We start from the raw sequence: 20986 nt of genomic DNA, 5'->3' as shown, positions 1-20986 counted from the left end.
ACTTGAACCGCCCAATGGGTGTTTTCCCTCAAAACTGGGGCGGAAGCTTAATATCTAGCTTAATATCTAGGTACAACAGTACTTCAATCAGCTATGGTACTATAGAGATGCTAGCCTAGCATCTGCCTGTAACTGTATAAAATAGAAGACAAATGTTTTGACACTTGGCGATATGTGTTGCTGGACTCATTGGGAAATTTAAATTCGGCTTACACATGCAGTCTCAATTTTGACCGAATTTTTGTAGCAAAATTTCACCTCTCGGCTTATACATAAAGTAGCTCATATTTATAAAACATGGAATATTTAATTTTGAGGCAAATTTGGTACTTTTTCTTTTGTTTCGAAACGAGCCGAGCTGTTTTTGCATATAGTTCGTTTAGTAGCAATTGTTTAACATTGCAGTTTGTAACATTGCAAAATTGCACTTGATAACTATTTCTTTCAGTTGGTAACACATTTAGAAAGCAGTTTGGTACCAGAACCTCGGTGAAATAATATCATTAACGGGAAAGTACTAAAACATTTCAGTATAGTAACGTCAGAGTATAATAACGGCAAAAATTATGCTGGTCTCAAATATGGAAGGATTCTGCATTCTTTTTAAATGTTTTATCAGAAAATTAAGTGTATTGCTTATAACAGAACCTTGATCATATGAGATATTAAACTAAAGGTTAATTAATTGGTCTACATACCATGCGAATGTAATTTCCAAAGCAATACATATTACTTGCATAATCAGGTCAATACAGTAGTTGTAGTTTTCTTCAATTATAATTAGTATTCTTTTATTTTAATTTTCTCTGCAGGTGATGTAGTTAGCTTTATAAGACAAATTATAATTGAATCAAGTTAAATCTTAGAAAACTGATTAAAAATACAACTATTAGAAATATTTTGTTGTTGTGACTTATCTTACCTATCTGATCGTAACATCAGACCAAGTCTACAAAGTTAATCGTGACAAGAAGCGCAAGATTGCGCCTGTCGTTGGCAACAGCCTTGAGCACCATCCAGGTGGCAGTGCGACTTTGCGGAGTTCCGCCCTCAATTATGAAGGAGAGCAGCATGAGGAAAGACGGGTCCGAAGGTCTCCTATCCCTTTTTCCCTACCACCAACGTCTCAAGCGGATCTTCGGCTCGCCGCATATTTAGAGTGCCCCCAAGCGGCACGGACCCTACACATTTACAAATATCCATGGACTTTTCCTGGGTTCAAGCCCAGGTCCTTCGGTACGGCAGTCAGTGGCACTAACCACTATCCCAGTAGGGAGGCTAGATATATTATTAATCTTATAAAATATTCTGATTTCTGAAATTCTACGGACGATAAAATGAAATTATATTACCGTAAATGTATTTAAAGTCATACATAAAGGAGCAGTAATTCAGTATATAATTCAATCAACATTTCAACGGTGGAGCGGTAAAATCGCTGATCACTGGTAGTTCCAACCTGGGTTCGATGACAGGCGAACGGGCTGGCTGTATGGGCGTTTTCGTGGTTTTCCCCATGTGCAATGTGTAAACGAACCAGTTTTCCTTAGAATGTCTAGTGTGCTTTGTCATAATGTATCAAACCGAGTAAATCAAAACCAATTTAACGTTCATCACTATAACAGATGGAAGTGTTTCACACAACTTCATTCTTTAATAATAAAAATTAAATAAAATATTTCGTACATCATGACATTTAGGGGTTTCTTATAATAACTATGTGTACATTAAATCATTTTTCCTTTTACAGGTAACAAAGTATGTATCGGTATCAAAAAATTTCTACTCCGTTAAACAGCAAATCGGAATTTTGCTTTACACCTCAATTAAATCAATCATCATTATTACAGTTGGCCATTTTCCAGACTTCGCCAAAAATGGTTATTAATTTAATCTATAAAGATCTTATTAAATTCATTCATTCGTTAATTAATTATCTATATAAATTTATCTACAAAATTTATCAACTTATCAATAAAGATCGTTTTATCTTATTTAAACCGAAATTATACGCCAAGGAAGCACTATGTGAAATAGATTTACAAAAATGAAGAACGTCAGTACTGATTTTTATCGGAGTAATATGGAAGTCATTGATACATATACAGATGGTACTGGCACTTCTCATCACAAGCAGCTAACTTTGAAATGTCATATTTTCGGAATTTTTAAACAGAAACAGAAATATTCCTAGATCAGAACAAGCGATTGAAGTTCCAGACAAAGTAGCATTAAGTTAGGGATGATAATCAGAGTATGATATCAGTGTTAAGTATTCATTTCAATATTTCCATTTTCTGAATAAAGGAATAACATTCTTCATGGCAGTGTGAGTAAGTTATAAATGCAAGATGATATGAAATTGTAATGCAAGACATCTAATTCTAAATCAGTTCAAATTCTCAAATGTCCTGTACATGAACTGTTTCAGCGGTTATTTGTTTGTAATATCATTAATGTAATGCTACGTGTTTAACGTGCTACATGATTTTAAACAGTCGGCCTTCGTTCATGTCATGTATTTTTAATGCAGTCTTCATAGTTTTGAAAGAGTTATTAGTACTAGTATCTATGTTATATACATGTTCGAGCAAACGTTCCGACTACGTGTTAGGAAGCCACATACGTACTTTGTTCTTAAAGTGGCCGTCGCATAAGCCTTTGGCGATATTTGAAATTTTCTCGTTACAGACCAGGCGATAAAGTCTGCCAGGTTTTGGCAACTAAGCGCGGTGATCGCTTTAACGAGGGAGTACTGGCCCCACGTTAATTTTGTGTTATTAAAAATTTAAAAAGTTAAACATCAGTTAAAGTCTACAAAAATAAATTATTAAATTATCAACAGCTCTTCAGCACTGTATTCAACAATCTGTCAATGAATTACTGTAAATTATATACGACAGTTCCTCACATCACCAAATACAGTCGAACGAAAAGGTCTATAAACTTTACTGATATGAAGAGAATTTTTCGCTTTTATTCAGCACTTGAGGACGGACTACGATGTGCTATTTTGGTGGAAGCTAGCCGTCCACTTTTGACTTGCGAAATATAATCCCAGACTATATATCTTATAAGTCCCCTTAGGTTGACTGGACGCTTATGCATCCTTGGATCGCCTCTAGGGGTTGGGGCGTTTAACCGTGTTAAGGTAAATTAAATAAATTAAACTAAGCCAAGTCTGCGAGCCCTTTCTCCCTAATGCAGTGTATAAAAAATTAGGTACTTACGTATCATCCCATCAACCGGCCAAGTAGTGCGATTTAGCGCCAATTATGGTTGACCACTTCCTTTAGAATTCCGTAGTAACCATTGACCACTGGTGACCGTGGCCAAAATTTCCACCAACGGTCGATGAGATAATTCGTAACTACCAAATTATACTACAAATTATAGTATAGGAATTATCTTATTTCCCCTGTGAGTGCTGTCGTAGTGTAAGTGGTAAAAAGGTCTAGCTAGCAAGTGAAAGATCCGTGGTTCGGATCTCGGCAAGATTATATAATGGCGTTCGAACTGAATCGTATTAGACGAGAACTCGTCATTACCTGAATTTAGTCGACTGGGTCTTATACTTCTCTCCATTCCCCCTTTAACTGGCGAAACCTATTACAAATTATCCCATTCTTTTGTTCATTTTTCGTGACGTAAGTGGTTAGCATGCACAGTTGACACTAGAAGATTCGAATCCTGGCGAAGACATATCTGATTTATCCCATTATTTGCATAAGTCTCTTTACTTATTAATAATGTCTCTTAATAATGTCTCTATACTTTTCTCAGTCAATCTTCTCAATCACAAACGTTATTTTCTCTCCTAGTTCGGTTACTAAGTTACAAAATACCCTTCTCAGTCATGTTTACAAATACTTTTTTAAAAAATTTTTAAAAATTCCATTATTTTTGCAATAGGATTTAATTATTTATAACAACGAAGCACAAAAATGATTTTAATTTTAAATAAGTATTTTGGTAAATTTATTGATTCACTTAGGATTACATTTTAACGTTTTGCTTGTCATCCAAATAAAAAATGTGAACCTAACAATTTTTCTGTCACCGAAATCAAATTGTAATGGAAATTTTTCTACCACGTAAACAGGTCGTGACTCTTAGTCAAAATTTACATGTTAATACATAAATCTGCATATGCATCGAGGAAGAAACATATAAATTTACCATCCTTTGCGTGTTTGAGCTGAAGAACGGCTACCTTAAAAACCTAATATTGCGTGTTTGGGCTGAAGACTATCCCCCTTAAGCGCCCAGCAGACGCCAGCAAGCATATTAAATTTTCAAAGATCTCGATATAATTTTTCAGTGCTGGAAATTTCCTGATGAAAACGCTCGCTACATTCTTGCTTATTCTTCAGACTGGTGGATAAGAAATCTAGGGGGTACTTAAGAAATCTATGTGGGTATGTTGTATCTTATGGTTTCATAAATTTTTCTCCAGTACTCTGCCCTATACATCACCAGAAAACTTGCAATTTAATTATCCAGCAGGCAGCTCTTTCACTTGAATTCAGCTGCTGATTAAATTTCTTTTCAGAAATGCTTTTCTGATCTGTGGTCCTGCAAAACTAACTTTTTTGTGTAAACCGTCACTTAAGTTAGGAAGCTTGTTTCTCATACATATGAAATCACGCCGTTTTCCTTACAGGCTTAACAGTATGTCATGAAACAACGCTTAATATATAGCGCTGGAAAATATAATTTCAGAATCCACATTTATTTTTGTGTCTTAATATTATACGCTTTTTTAGTTTTAAGTACCATTCATTATGTCCAGTGTTTTCAGTTGTAGTGATTTTTCCCATTTTTGTTGCTCGAACCGATAAGAGAAACAGTAGTTCAGGCAGCACACTGAAATCTAAAGAGACAAGCCATTATTTTTAAACCATTACATAATTCTTAAATTTTAACCATGATAAAGAATGCTTGATGTAACATCAGAAACATCCGGACGTTCTGAAAAGAATTAATGCTAATATGTACTAAATATTACAAGTTTGCATAACTAAAAAGGATTATATTATCCTTTTTATTATTATCCTACATAATGAGACGGATAATATGGATAATTATATTATCCTTTTTATTAAAAAATAAGATTTAGTAAAAATCCTTTCCTTATTTCAATATAATGGATATTGAACCTTGTAGGAAGAACAAAGCTAAATTTTCAGTATGAAAAAAATACTTTTATTTGAATTTTAAAACAGAACCAAAAAAATAAATGCTGAAGCTCTTAACTATCAAAATTTTAAACTCTTAACTACTACAGTTAAAACTCTTACAACTATTAAAATATATAAAAATCTTAAACTCTCTAAACAAAATATATATAAATCTTCCGAATCCTCTTCTTGTTGCCACACCGTAAAATGCAAGTTCTTGTCCTATTATTTATATTTCACATTCTCTTTAAGTCACGATCTTCACAAGTCATGATCTTTACAAGTCACGACCTTTACAAGTCCCCCCACAAGAAGCACATTCGTCACCGTAGAGACAATGTTGCTCAGAGTTCATTGAGAGAGAAAGAGTTAACAGCTAACCTTGACAAAGCATCAGCATTCCCATGTGAACTTCCTTTGCGGTATGTCACAGTCATGTTATACCGTTGTAACGCTAAGGCCCAACGAGACAGTTTAGCACCATGAGGGGCGCTTTGTGTCAAGTAGGTGAGGGGATTGTGATCAGACACAATCTGCACTTTAGCACCGAAAATCCATGTGCCAAATTTTTTCAAGGCTTCGATGACACAAAATGCTTCTCGTTCGATGGTTGACCATCGTTGTTGACAGGGCGTTAATTTCTTGCTGAAAAATGCTATGGGCATTTCTTTGCCATGTTCGTCGTTTTGAGCTAAACACGCTCCAATTGCGAAAGCAGATGCATCCGTATAGAGTTGAAAGGGCTTGCTGATGTCCGGAGTATGCAGAGATGGCATTTTAATCAACTCTTCTTTAAGTTTGTTGAAAGCTGCTTCTTTTTCAGAGTCCCATGGAATATTATTTGGAAAAATCTTCTTTGTAAGGTTTGTTAGAGGTAAAACAATCTCAGAAAAATTTGGGATATAATCCCTATAGTAGCTTGCTAGCCCTAAGAGACTCCTGACTTCTTTTTTAGTGGTAGGCTTAGACAGATTTCTGAGATCAGGATCTGGAGAGTGAGTGCCAGAACCTATTACATGTCCTAGAAACTTCACGTGACTCTTTCCGAAATCACCCTTTTCTAGATTTGCGGTTATACCTGCGTTTCTCAGTGTCTGAAACACTTGGTCGATGTGATAGAGGTGGCCATCCCAAGTTTCAGAAAATATTGCCACATCATCAATATATGAACGGCAGTAGTTCTTATGGTTTGCAAGCACCTTATCCATCGGTTTTTGGAAGGTACTTCCAGCATTTTTCAAACCGAAAGGGAGAACTTTCCATTGGTAATGGCCGGAATGAGTGATAAATGCTGTGTAGGGTTTAGCTTCTTCTTTCATAGGAATTTGCCAATATCCCTTGGTTAAATCGAGAACTGTTATGAATTTGGCTTTCCCTATTTCGAATAGTAAATCTTTAGCAATCTTCATCGGATAGGCGTCCGGAATTGTGAAGCTATTTAAAAGCCTGAAGTCTATGCACAGTCTAACGCCGCCATTCTTTTTTGCAACACATACTATAGGATGTGCCCAGTCACTGTCACTGGGTTCTATAAGATCCCATTATAACAGTTCTTTAACTTGACGATCGACTTCCTCTTGAAGTGAAACAGGAACACGGTAGGACCTCAATCTTTTCGGATTACATTCTTCTGTAACCTTGATGTCATGACCATCAACATTGGCTTGACCAGGTTTGCTACTGAAAACATCTACATAAGATTTTGGTATTTTAAATAGTCCTTCCCGTTGGTAATATTTTAAGTCGCCTTTCAAATTTTGTAAATGGGTCCAGATATCATCAGCAGATTTATTCATAAGATCTGCTGGTGCATAGTGGATATCTCCAAACTCTTCATCTTGGTCAAAAATGATACCAACGTGATCTACACGAGCAATATAAGGCCTTAACTTATTTATATGGAGTTCTCTAATACTTCCGTTTTCCATTTCGATTTTGGCAGAGTGTGACCTGGTAAGTTTGATCACGGTAGCTGGTCCTTGCCACGTGTTGAGCAATTTATGTGATGATGATGGCATTAACACGAGGACTTTGTCCCCAACATTGAAAGTCTTTTCTTGAGAACGTAAATTGTATCTTGAAGTGTACTCTTCTTGAGATATTTTGGAATTTGCTGATGCAATGTCATGAGCTTTTCTTAATTTTTCTAAAAGGTCTTGTAGATAATTTTCAATTGAACGGGAAGCTGTAACTGGAATGCTACGTTCACCTGTCCATATCTCTTTCAGCAAAGATAATGGTCCTGGTGGTATTCTTCCATATACCATCTGGAAGGGAGACAAACCAGTGGTGCTATGTGGCACTTCTCTGTAGGCAAACAGGAGATAGGGAAGATTCAAATCCCAGTTTCTGCCATTTTCTTGGATATTTTTGTTCATCATCTCTTTTAAGGTTCTATTCCAAAGCTCGACAGCACCCATACTCTCGGGGTGTTCTGGAGTTGAGAATCGTGGAGACACACCAAGTAAGTTCTCAAAGGCTCGGGTGAGTTTGGCTGTGAAATTAGTTCCCTGGTCGGAACAAATCACTTTTGGAAATCCAGTTTGAGTAAAAAGCCTCATCAAAACGTTGCATGTTGTTTTCACACTTATGTCTTTGACGGGGGTGGCTTCTGCCCATCTGGTGCATAGGTCAACTGCACATATCACAAACCAATGACCTCTCTTGGATGGAGGTTCTAATGGCCTGACACAATCCACGCTCCATACTTCAAAGGGTGTTTCCGGTCTAACAATAGGTTGAATTGGGATTCGATCTTTGTACGTAACTGTTCTCCTCAATTGGCATTCTTTACAACTTTCACAGAATTTTTTAACATCTTGCTTAATAGTAGGCCAAAAGAATGAGTACTTGATTCGTTGAATTGTCTTTTTCTCACCGAGGTGGCCGGCAAGAGGGATTTCATGTGCCATTTTTAGGACTTCCCTTCTTTTTTCTAAAGGTAACACAACTTGCTTAATGTTTTCACCACAGATATATTCGGAATGAAGTAATATGCCATCATCGAAAGTATATGAATTTTGATTTTTATTTGCCCATTCAAAGCATTTTTTCAGAGTTTCGTCTTGTTCTTGATGTGTCTTGAATTCTAGTCTTACTCTGTTCGTTGTTTTCAGAGACTCTATGTTTTCTTGGGAAATCTGATTAACAATAGCCAAATTTGTAGTATTGTCTTCAACTGGTGAGGGTTTATCATCTGTCTCTTTGTACTCTAAGGTGGATGCATCCCAATGACGATCACAGTTCCACAGCTCGATATTTCCACAGAGTGTTTCATAAGCTGAAGAACTCAATAGCAAGTCGGTAACTAGCTTTTTTGAAACAGCACACGTAATGGACAGTCTACCGTGAAAATCATCGTCAATTTTCATCTGGAAAATCTTTAGTGGAGTAATTTCGTTTTCACCAAAAGCAGAAGATATCTCTATTTTACTTTCTCCTTCGCAAGGTATGTTGTCAACCAATTTCTCACGGACTACTGAAATTTGTGCTCCCGTGTCTACGATTCCATTTAGAATAATATCTCCACATTTAACTTTGACAGGTTTTAATTCGTCTATGTTTCTAGACACGTCCACTGATTTTGAGACAGGACACTTATTTTGAGACCAGAGATCTTGGCAGTTAGCACTTCTGGTTTTTCTTTTTCTGCAAGGGGTGTTTGTGTTTGTATTAAGTTGTTTTGTGCTGTTGCAGAAGTACTTCTTGGTATCCGATTTTTGGTACATAACTTAGATGTATGACCTTCTTTTCCACAATTATAGCAAGTTAGTTTGAAATTAGGCTTTTGTGGTTCGTCACTCTTACGAGATGGGTACACTCTTGGCGTGTTTTCAGCGGACAGCGATTTATTTCTGAAAGCTCTTTCTGGAAGTGGAGAACGAGGTTGCCATTTTTTATTAATTCTGTCTGTTGATGGATTACCACCAGTCCGTTTTGAGATATTACGAACACTGTCATATTCGTCAAGTTTATCAGCTAATTTGGTTGGGAAACGAACTTCGCCCAGTCGTCAAGAAGATGGTCTCTTACTTCATAGGGTACTCTTTTCTTAATTTGGTCAGTAATAATCAAGTCTTTTAACGCGGCAAAATTTGTGATTTCAAGACCATTGATCCATTCTTCAAAATAACTTGTAATTTCGTAGCAAAAATCTCTCCATGATTTTACAGCGCTCTTTTGGTGCATTACAATTTTTTTTCTAAAGCTTTCAGGATTTCATTTAAATCTCTTCAATAAAATGGTCTTAATGTACTCATAATCTTCAAAATTTTCTTCATATTCCCTACCAATTAATTGAATGATTTCAGATGGCATTAAAGTCAATAAACATGAAAACCAATCTTTAGGATCAATCTTTGTCCTTTTAGCTTGTCTTTCAAATAAAGATAAATAAATCACAATATCATCGTGTCTTAAATTGAATTTGGGAATAAGCTTAATTAAATCAAAATTATGATGTCCATTTTCATTTGTTGGTGGAGTTATGTTAGTCGAACACGAGATTCAATTTCGAGTTTCCTCAATTCAAACTCCATGTGCTCTCTTTTCTGCTGTGCTTCTAATTCTTCTTTCCTTCGTTGTTCCTCAATCTCTTCTTTCCTTCGCTGTTCCTCAATCTCTTCTTTCCTTCGCTGTTCCTCATCTTTTCTTTTCCTCTCTTCAATAATTGTTAAAAACACTTCTTTAGCAAATGCTTCATCATATGTATCACTTTGAATTATTTCATTTTTTTATCGCCACGATTTTCATACTTGTATCTACTTGAATTTCTAATTCAGCAGCTAAAACCAGCAAATCCTCTTTTTTCCCACGTCCCATAAAAGCCATGTCTCGATTTTATTCAGTTAATAGACTCTTAGTTTTATATATATATATATATATATATAAAAAAAAAACAATTTTTTTTCTCTTTTCTTTTTCTATTTAAATGTAATTCACAATGAATTTAATTTTATTCGGCACGAAAATCAATCAGTGGAATCAATACTTAATGTGTTGTTCACCTACTCTGGCGAGTCAAACGAAATTACATTTGAACACTGGCGTAATCATTACTTTGACAAGTAAATAAACTAAGATTACATGACGGAAATAATAATTAACTTTTCATAATCTTAGTTAATTATTTTACGTTTACAAGGTAAATTGAGCTCTCACCTGAGTTATTTTGGTTCGTAATTATATGCGGGAAACCCCGATCCTGTCGACTGCGCCAGTAAAAATCCTTTCTTTTTCAATATAATGGATATTGAACCTTGTAGGATGAACAAAGCTAAATTTTCAGTATGAACAAAATACTTTTATTTGAATTTTAAAACAGAACAAAAAAAATAAATGCTGCAACTCTTAACTATCAAAATTTTAAACTCTTAACTACTACAGTTAAAACTCTTACAACTATTAAAATATATAAAAATTTTAAACTCTCTAAACAAAATATATATAAATCTTCCGAATCCTCTTCTTGTTGCCACACCGTAAAATGCAAGTTCTTGTCCTATTATTTATATTTCACGTTCTCTTTAAGTCACGATCTTCACAAGTCATGATCTTTACAAGTCACGATCTTTACAGTTATCCTACATGATAAGAGAAAAAAAAGGATACTCATGTACATCCTTTTTATTATCCTTTTCATCCTTTTTATTATCATGAAACAGGTGTTAATTTGTTAAAGTGCTAAATTTACATTTTCAGTTTACAAATACATTTATAAAAGACAGTATTACAGATTTAATTTTATTTAAATAAATGAAAATTTAAATTTTCCTTATGATTAGGAACACATTTCACAACTTATGCTATACATTTTCATTGAGCCCTATTTAAAGAAGTTGATATGTTTCAACTCAGAACACTATAAATAATACACAACTTAAATTTAAATGCTGGCATAATTTTCAGAAAAAATTTTTTTCCGACAAATATACTATTTTTCGATCACAGCTCCTGCCCCGAGTTCATAAAAGGCCTCGTGTGGCTTTTATTTTCTTAACCGTTGATCGTAGACATACATTTCAAGTACAAAAATGTTTTTAATATTCATGTTACTCTACTTTAAAATTTAAAACAAAAATGCAGTTTATTTATTTTTTTAATGGCCGTGCGCTTTATTTAACACCCATTAGCCTTGCATTATGGTGGTGTGGTGTATTTAATTATGGCAAAGCACACTAGGGCTATCTGCCTAAGAGGAGGGATGCCTTCGTGGAGGATTTTCTAAGGAAAACTGGCTCGTATAAACGTTACACATGGGGAAAACCCCCTTTCATTATGAAAGCACCTAATAAGTGGCCACCATTGCCTCCTACGAAAGGACGGACAGTTACAACCATGTCTTCTCCGCGATTCGAACCCGAGCTCATCGATACAGCCGTCCGGATCACTAACCACTTTCGTTTCCGTCGCATGGACATAACTCTGATTGGTGAAGAACCTCAGGTCGGAGGTCCGTGCGACGGCGTTTCGGTTACTAACCATTATACCAGCTGGGTGGCAAAATCTACTTTATTGTGGTAAAGAAACGGTTTACCGTATGTACGAACCATGCGGCCATTAATTTGTTATCCAGACTCATAAAGTGGATACTTAAATTACAAGAATACTATTTAAAAAGTAAAAATTAATATAATACAGACACAAAAGTGAATAAAAAATTCTGAAACATCTCAGATTTTATATCACTCCAGTATATGTTTTTTTTTTTTTTTTTTCCCTTTATAGACACATACATCCTTCGAGAGCATTTGGGCTAATGTCCCTTGAGCTAAAAATATTTAAAAAACATCATAACTTTAGAATTCGTGATGGACAGTCTCGCGCGAGAAAAAAAAAACTTTTTTTTTTTTTTTTTTTATTTTTATTATTTTTTTTTTTTATTTTTTTTCTCGTACGGTGTTATCATTGCTCGCTTATTCCAAATTTGTGCTTCCAGATGCCCATATTCGGGTACGTACGTTATTCAAGGCTCTAGGTACCGTTGTTTTATCACAATGCGAAAAACATACATGCATTTATGCAGTTCCTTCATTATTTAGTTTCTTTCAATACAGGGCGATAATATTTGGTGGGAACTATTTGAAAAATGATTTCGAGACTAATAGGCCTTCTGAGCTAATGCTCCCTTTCGGCCAATTAAACTTTTTATATCTTTTCTATAATTATACCGCATTTACTTGAAAGTAAAGCATTTCAAATATAAAATGCTCTTATGTTTTAGGATAAATGCTAATTAAATGCAGTAATTTATTATGCTATAGAAAGAAAAATTAGGCAAAATTAGTGGTACATCTTGTTTCCAGGTGTACTAGTTATCAGTATAACGGACGCAAGCCTAAAATGAAATCGCTCAACTGTACGTGACTATGCAATTGCAAATAATTATGCAGTTAATAGACATGATAATTAATTACCTATGTGGTAATTTACTAGTATATGCATTCATACATGATGATATGATGAATAAACTCCTTCATTTCTTTTTACAATTTCATTTATTAAAATACCCGATTATATTCAGTTTTGAGTAAATATGGAATTTATTAAAACATTTATACACACCATAAAAGCGCAAAAATTTGACTCTCTTACAAAACTGATAGAGATATTTTTTTAATTTGAAAATTTGGGGCTTTTTATCTTTATTGGTTACTTTATCTTTTTGGGTTGTCTTCAGCCGTCATGCTTAAAAAAATTACAGGTTGTATTTTTTCTGCCTTTAACGTCACTGAATGACATTCCTTTGCAATATAAGTTTTTAATTGCTAAAAATGCATTAATAATATTAACATGCAGGTCCATTATTTTGGGCTCATAAGATAACAGTCATATTAAATAATTTATTCTATCAGAAATATTCACTCCTTTTAATTTATGCAGTGTAAATTGGCTATGTGCCATTGATTTATACAACACAAATTCTTTAAGTTTATGTAAATAAAATCTCCCTAGATCAAAACTTTTTACGACAGTTTACATAGAAATGCTAGACACTTAATCTATTAACATCAGAAACTTCTTTCTAGAACGGTAATTCATTTTTAATACTTACAAATTTAAATATTTCTCTCTTTAATCTTTGTAATGACACCTAAATATGATCTAAAACTCTAAAATTAAATACTTTTTATTAATTTTTGTCATATGGGTGTCAAACCTCTTGTGTTTTATTTTTCTAGAATGAGAAAACTTCTGGTAAATATAATTATATTGACCCTTGGATCCATAAAATATGATTGGTTGCCATTTCACACTGAACATTTCAATGGTTTACATGAAATACAGATAGAACAGAAAGCAGGTGCCAACACGCGATATGCAAGACTGGTATTTCAATCTACTTGGTCAGTAAGGCTGTAGAGTCTCACCTTCTTTGGTAGCATAAATTGGTGGACTCCAGAAAGACTGCAGAGAAATAATTATCTTATTTTAAACTGCAGAAGTCGGAAAAAAGGTGTAAATAGCCCTTTTATTTTAGCACAAGAATTAACAATGACCCGACTTGGGTTTACACAAGCCAAGCTTAACAGAAATACGTAATGTTAAACTAATTCAAATGTGTTAGATTAGTCTAACGGCTCACAGAGTAATTTAACGCGCAGGAAAGGCTCTGGTTCGTAGAATACGGCGAGACAAGGAAATGGCTAGAAGAACTCAACTTCACTGAATCAAATCGCTAAAAATCATTGCACAATGTGGCCTGGATTAGGTAGACATGCTCTAAAAATAACTTGCGTAACCTTTGCTTAAATAGCCCTTCTTTCTATTCAAATAGTAATTAACTTTCTAATATTTTGATAATTTTTGTTTTATATCATTTTAGATTCAAAAGAGTAACGCGCGAATAAATGCTGGAGCTATTAGACTGAAATTATTTTCGATATGAGTATTCATTTTATTTAACAGCAAATATTTAGTTTTACCAGTTGGCAACATTAAGAAAAGAAAAACATTTGAATAATTTTTATATATATGTAGACATGAAAACTCTTAATGCTAAAATCTCTCTTCAGATCATAGATTGAAATTTGAAATTTTCAGACTGCAAGTTAATTTGTTTTGAATAGTGGGTCCATTAAATTTTGATAAAACTTTACGTTATATTGATTTCTGATATTAGCGATATATTCATGCCCTGAATATAATATTTTATGTACTATAAAAACGAATATAAATAAAACTTTCAATGATTACCATCTAACAGTACTTATCTTTTGTTTACTAACCTTAAATTTGTTACTGAACAAACACTTGAACATGAAATTGATAACTGGCTGTTGCTCAAACATCATGCAAAGAAAGGTTTGATCCGTGAAGTGTAAAACTGAAGTTTTTCTCTTAGCACTTTTAGACACGCTATATAGTCATCGATAAATGGTTTCGAAACTTATATAAAACGGAAAGTGGTACAATGTTTTATGAAATATAATCAATAAGCAATTTCCTATCTCACAGAAGGGAAATTAGGAGTCTCTTATATAATATTGACCTCACTATTCGAAATCCTCATTATCAGCGCTATGTAAGCATTTTGTCATTTAATTTAATAACCTTACCTGAAGAAAAACTTTTTTAAGAACACGAGTCACTTGTTGCCATCAAGCATGCAAAAGTGTTGCCTGTTACTTATTGCTGTATCGTTTTACCTTCAGAACTTAGAATGCGGTTAAAATTCCTCGCTATTAACTATTATAGTTATATACGGATTATCTAACACATTACTTGAGTTACTACTTTTCTCTCATCTTTAAATACATGAAAAAAGGAAGCGATAGCTGAATGAAGCATTTCCTTGAATTGTGCTTAACTATTTCTGCACTTGCACAGTTTTTTCAAACGTAATAAATTACTACAGTGGAATCGTTTGCCATAATGGAATGATAAGCATTTTCAAACGGACTGATCCAATATTTTTTACTAAAACTAAAATTCTAAAATTCAATAGAAACTTATTGTCCAAGACTACCGTTAAGATGCTTCAAACATTCAATATAAACTGCAGGAAAAGTGAGAAGAAATGAAATTTTAAGTATAGTTCATCACTGCTGCATTATCTTATTATATCTCCAGTTGTTGCAAGCACAGACATTCTGTCATAACACTATCGAGAACATGAGCGAGAAAATCTTTCAACGTAGAACTAATTTTCGGCAGGTGGTGAAAAATAATTCTTTATCAAATGAAGAAGCAAGTGACGTAAGTTCAGCCAGTGACAAATCTGGATTAGTGAAGACGAAATGGGCTAGTGAAGAAGATATTCATTGGAACAGTGAAACAAGCGCTATGCCTCCTGCGCTTGATTACTGTAACATTAACCAGCAATTCTTTTTGAGTCAGTACAATACAATATCATCAGAATTAAGTAGCAGAAAACCAAAAGTGTTCGTTGTGGATAACGTATCCTGTAGAAATACAAGGAGTGAGAATTTTAATGAAATTCAAAATGATGCATTTGCAAAGTATAAAAACATCAAGTCTGAAGAAAAATCTAGTTTCAAGGCAATCGCAGCAATGTTTTTCAAGAAATCATCAGTTTATGCTTTAAATCAAGTAGCAAATTCTAAAACTCGTACCCGTAAATTCTTTTGGAGTTTTCTTGTGGTAGTTGGATTAATAGGTTGTTGCTCACAAATAATTCGTTATTTGACAGCATACTATAAATATCCAGTCGTAGTCAATGTCGACACTGTTAGCGAATTCAGCCAAACATTTCCAGCTGTCACGATATGCAATTTAAACGCTGTGCGGAAGAGATTCATTCCTTGCATATTGCAGGAACTGAGTTATGAAGAATGTAATGAATCTTTGTATACCAATCAATCTAAAGATCAGTTCCAGTTCAATGTCTCACAACCAAACTGTTTCAAAGAAACCAAAAAGACATTTAACCCTGAAACTCTTGAAACTATGTGGTTTTACTTCTTGTATTCAAAAATAGACGCAGACAGTCGTAAGAATTATGGCCACCAAAAAGAAACCTTTATCACATCCTGCTCTTTCAATCACGAAATCTGTTCCCATGAAAATTTTACTTTGTACCAAGATCCTGCATTCGGAAACTGTTATACCTTTAACAAGGGTTACGACAACAAACCTCCTTTAACCACTTCTTTTATCGGCCCCAATGGAGGACTGCAGTTAGAACTGGATTTAGAAACTACCGAATATTTTTGGTTGACTGACAGAGTAGGAACATGGGTTGTTATCCATGACCCATATGACGATCCAGAGCCAAGTGAGGAAGGCTTAAGCGTTAGTCCGGGATTTGAGACAAATATAGCTGTATCTAAAATTACTTTTTCACGGTTACCATATCCTTATAAAGATAAATGTATCCCTTACCAGTCGGGTGACAATCAAAGAAAATGTGAAGCAAAATGTTTCAGAGATGCAATGTATTCTGCTTGCTCCTGTCAATTACCATTCCAGGATGTTGCAAGGGATGCTCGATACTGTGATTTGGAAAACGATGCCGAAATTTGCTGTATCTTTCAAAAGGTGAAAGAGATAGAAAACAAATGTCAGTGTCCACTCGAGTGCGAAATTTCATCGTATGATATCAAAATCTCCAACGCGATGTGGCCATCGGAAGCTTATATTACACCGAGAATGGTAGACGCATTCGATGAAAACATTTCGCGAGAGGAATTTCGGAAGTTTAGTCTAAAACTTAAAGTTTATTACGATACATTGCAGCATGTAATTTACCGACAGAAACCAATGTTTGATGATTCTGAAGTGCTTAGTCAAATCGGGGGACAAATGGGACTATGGCTTGGTGTCTCTTTAATAGCCATATTTGAATGTGTGGAAAATTTAGTACTCGTGTGGCAGTTCTGGCGCAATAATCGTATCCTGGATCGTATCTGAATAAAGTAAAAATAAAAATGGTCATCAATCGAGTAATTATGGATGATACTTGTAATTAAGGATACCTGTATTAAACGATCATCAACCAATTAAAAATCCGAAGTGTTATATAGTATATGCCTGCACTTATAGAAAAAATACTTGTAGAAAAATTTGTAGCAATTAGTGCGTACTAAATCTATTGCACTTTCTTAATCTAATGGTAGAGAAATTAAAAACAGCTGCATTACTTTCAAATCTGTATTAATTTCTTAGAATTCTTTGAATATGATATTCCAATGCTCAGTGTAAAGTGAATTTTCTTCTGTTTAATATTCTGAGGGGAAAAGTAAAGTTTGAAGTAATAATAAAAACCTTATTAAAAATCTTATTTAGTTAATAGTTGATGAAGAAAAACCTCGCAGCGCTTTCAAAACCATTTTAATTTAAATGCTTTAAATCATTTATGAAGAAATAATCAGCCTTCTCGCAGGTAAGTTTTTTTCCCTTAATGTAAGTTTTGTTTTAATAAATGTTTTCAAATTTCCAAATTAAACTATTTTTTTTTCTGTTAAAACTCATAAATAATATATTTGTCATCTAAGTTCTGTTTGATTTTTCATGTTTACTCCATCCTCTACCTCTAATATATCTGAATGATCATTTGAGCAAATTTGTGATTTAACTTATTTTCAAATTTTAATATAATTTGTTGTTTTCGCATCTTTCGAACAGTTCATAATATTTTTTTCACAGTATAAGATCTTCGTATCATACAATTATGATTTCAGTCATAAGATCATAAGATCGTACAATCATGAAGATCATAAGCTTGTGAAAACAGCGCATAAGATTTTTCATCCCAAAAATTGATGGCAAAAACATTGAATAGTACATTCTTTCTCAGCTATTCATTTTTAACGCATTTAAAAATGACAAAGATATCTACACAAACCACATTTTAATGTACAACTGCGTAAGAAACTGAATATACTAATACCTAATTTTTGAAAATGTAGACACCAGTTCCATTATTTGAAGAATAATTAATGAAATATAAATACAATTATATATTTCTAGATACAGTAGTAAATTACAACATTGATACCCTACTATGCTTTATATTAATGCATCTCATGAAATTTACCGCCAAAAGAGCAGTTAAATGCTTTCGTGTCTCAATATAAGAAATTCCACGTAAGGACCCCTAAAAAAGGCTACTCATGAAGCTCTATCCAGGAGAAACACTGAAGAATTTTAATTTCTATTGTATTTTAAGATTATTAAGTTATTTATCATAAGCAATTAAATTGCTTTGAAAATAAAAATATAGGTAACAATTTTTATAATTATTTTTAAAAAATGTAAGTATAATTAATACTATTTATTAATATTACAATTATTAATATTACTTTTCAAAATCATGGATTCCTTTAGCCAGATAGATCTAAGACTGAAATGCAACAGTGATCTTATGTAATATTAATTAAAGGGAATAATAATTTAGCTAAAATAACAAAACTCTAGCACTTTTTTGCTTATTTCGATATTACGACACAATTTCAGTTTATAGAATTTTAATATACATGTATTTAACAGCTAACCTCCGTTTGTTGTATAAATACATTTCTACTTTTAATATTTTCTTAATTTTACAGTGTTATGTTGTAACATTGCTTAAAAGTATGAAGTCTGGCGCAAATTTTTAGTTAACCTTTCACAATTTTATTATATAAATACTGCCATTGCGTGAAATATAAGATTTTTAATTAACATGCTCAGTGCAGCCTCCCAAATAGACATTTCTCAGAGTTTTTCTATTTGGAGAAACATAAGATTTTTAGTTTATATTTCAAATTTAGTCAGACTGTAATAGCTTATCAATCTTGGCAAATTAAAAGTAATGAAATATGGTAAAATTTAAATTTTTACTTTTAATAATGTATCTAATTGTTTTAATTTAAATCACGTTTAATTACAATGCATTCAAACGATAATGCTTGCAGCATTATTATAAATAATAAAGGATCTGTCTAATGCAATATCCGTATTACATACCAAGAATCCGTTTGTTTCCTATATTTCTCATTTAAACCTTAAGATTTTTTGCAGTGGTATCTCCAATTTCATAAAATAAAATGTAAAATAAATTTCAATAATAACTATTTAGGAAACATAATCTAGCATTATTAAAATCATATTCATCTGTGTTTCGAGACTTGGTCTAAAATATTGAATAATATTTTTCTTTCTGTGTACACATCTTTTTAATAACAAAAATAATTTCATTGGAAGTTATTGTGATTATTTCCTTTTAAACGCTTATATTAAAGTACGAAATCAGTCTTTCAGTATTTGCTGCTATATAAACATGGCACTCGTTATATTTAGACATTAAATCTACTTGTCCTGGAAAGTTCTCTCATATTAGACTTCATAGACTCTCAAAGAAAGTTTGTTCCTTTTCACCAGAGATATAATGATAGGAAAAAAACATCTCTCTAAAATAAGCCTCTATTTTTTTTCTTCTTGTCTTACCTTATTGATCAATTTTTATTTCTAGGCATTTAAATACAGATCTTTTCATCTGCTAAAAAGGATTTGTATAATTGCGAGAAATTTCATGGTTAGACAGACGAAAGAGAGTCTTTGCTGAGCCCACTTCTTGAAAGATAATTCGCAATTAGAATTATACAATTTGCAATATTAATAATATATGATTAACAGTACGCCAATCTGACCACAAAAACCACAACCCAGAAATCATCTATACATATATCTCCCTAAATTTCTGGCTGTGCCAAACCCACTCTGACGATTCCACTATTAACTCAAATAAAATCGTAAGTACCACAATAAATACATTCATATGCAAAATTTAGAAAATTTGCAGATTATGCCAAATTTGAAAAATTAATGGATAGATGCTAATGAAATTTGGTAGGAATACACATTTATAACAGAGAAAGCGATGTACCAATCAAAAGTCATTTACTCAAAATTGTTAGTAAAGCTCATAGTGCGGGGATTTCCAGAATCCACCTTCAGATATCGAACTGAAAAAAGGTCTAATATGCGGTAGGGTTTCCTCTCACAGACAGACAGGTCGCGTAGCGAAACGATATACTGAACAGTCGGCAAGTGAGGGATCAATGTGGCAGTCGAGTAAGGAAGTTTTCAACTCCCGGATGGTTCTCAGAGGAAGATGGCGAGAGAAAATTGCCTTCCTAAGAGCCTTCCAGACATACTGTACAGGGTTAAATTCGGGAGATCTGGATGCGGTGAATATCATAATTTCTGAGGTAATCGTCGACTAGCTGAGACCTATGCAGATGAGCATTGTTGTCTATTAACAGAAATACAGAACCAATTGCGCTCCTGTAAAGTCGAGAATAAGGCTTTAAGATATCTTCCCTGTACATCATAGCAGTTAGAAAGCCTCTGTCAAACACATGTAGGAATGTGCAGACGTCTAACATAATGCTCCACTGAAGTCTGGTCCAAGTCGCATGTTGTTTACAACATATTAAACGTTCTTTCTTGTGTGCAGTGAGGCGGGGACGCAAACAGTGGCTCCTCTGGCACACAGTCCCATCTCATGAAGCCTCCGAGCAACTGTGGACTGTAAAAATCGCGTTCCAGTGGTAGCATACTGCTCTCGTGAGAGCTGTGAAGCTATAGTAATCCTGTGTAGCAGCGCTGAAAGTGCCAAATAATGATCCTCCGTCATCGTTTCGGATCTTGATCGATCTTGTTCAGGCCTTCTCGGTATAGATCCAGTATCCTGAAACTGTTTTCACAAATTGCAGAAGAAAATGGGTGTCACATTGAGCTCTGTAGCCGCCTGCGCTTGTGACTGGCCTGCCTTCAATCTAGCGACAATGCCATACATACGTTCGTGGTTACTCATCCTACCAGATACCTCATAAAATGTATCCAGAATAATGGCGAATGTC

The 20986-nt window shown here is 33.9% G+C and overlaps 1 protein-coding gene across 1 annotated transcript; it reads left to right on the top strand.

Annotated features, from left to right (window-relative positions):
* Positions 1-14823: 14823 nt before the first annotated feature.
* Positions 14824-17421, top strand: LOC118200283 (acid-sensing ion channel 1-like). Its single transcript, XM_035372231.2, has one exon. It carries the CDS (start codon positions 15294-15296, stop codon positions 17049-17051), a length of 1758 nt encoding a protein of 585 aa, XP_035228122.2. The 5' UTR covers positions 14824-15293; the 3' UTR covers positions 17052-17421.
* The last annotated feature ends 3565 nt before the right edge of the window (positions 17422-20986 follow it).

This window comes from Stegodyphus dumicola, chromosome 6, assembly GCF_044657685.1.
Source record: "Stegodyphus dumicola isolate Sdum_Otavi_A_Nest chromosome 6, ASM4465768v1".
Classification (NCBI taxonomy): domain Eukaryota; kingdom Metazoa; phylum Arthropoda; class Arachnida; order Araneae; family Eresidae; genus Stegodyphus; species Stegodyphus dumicola.
Note: the sequence above shows the minus strand (reverse complement) of the source record. Positions and strands in the feature narration are given on the sequence as shown.

Coding starts and splice junctions, on each gene's coding strand:
- LOC118200283 (XM_035372231.2), top strand. CDS start 15,294: ATGAGCGAGAAAATCTTTCAACGTAGAACTAATTTTCGGCAGGTGGTG.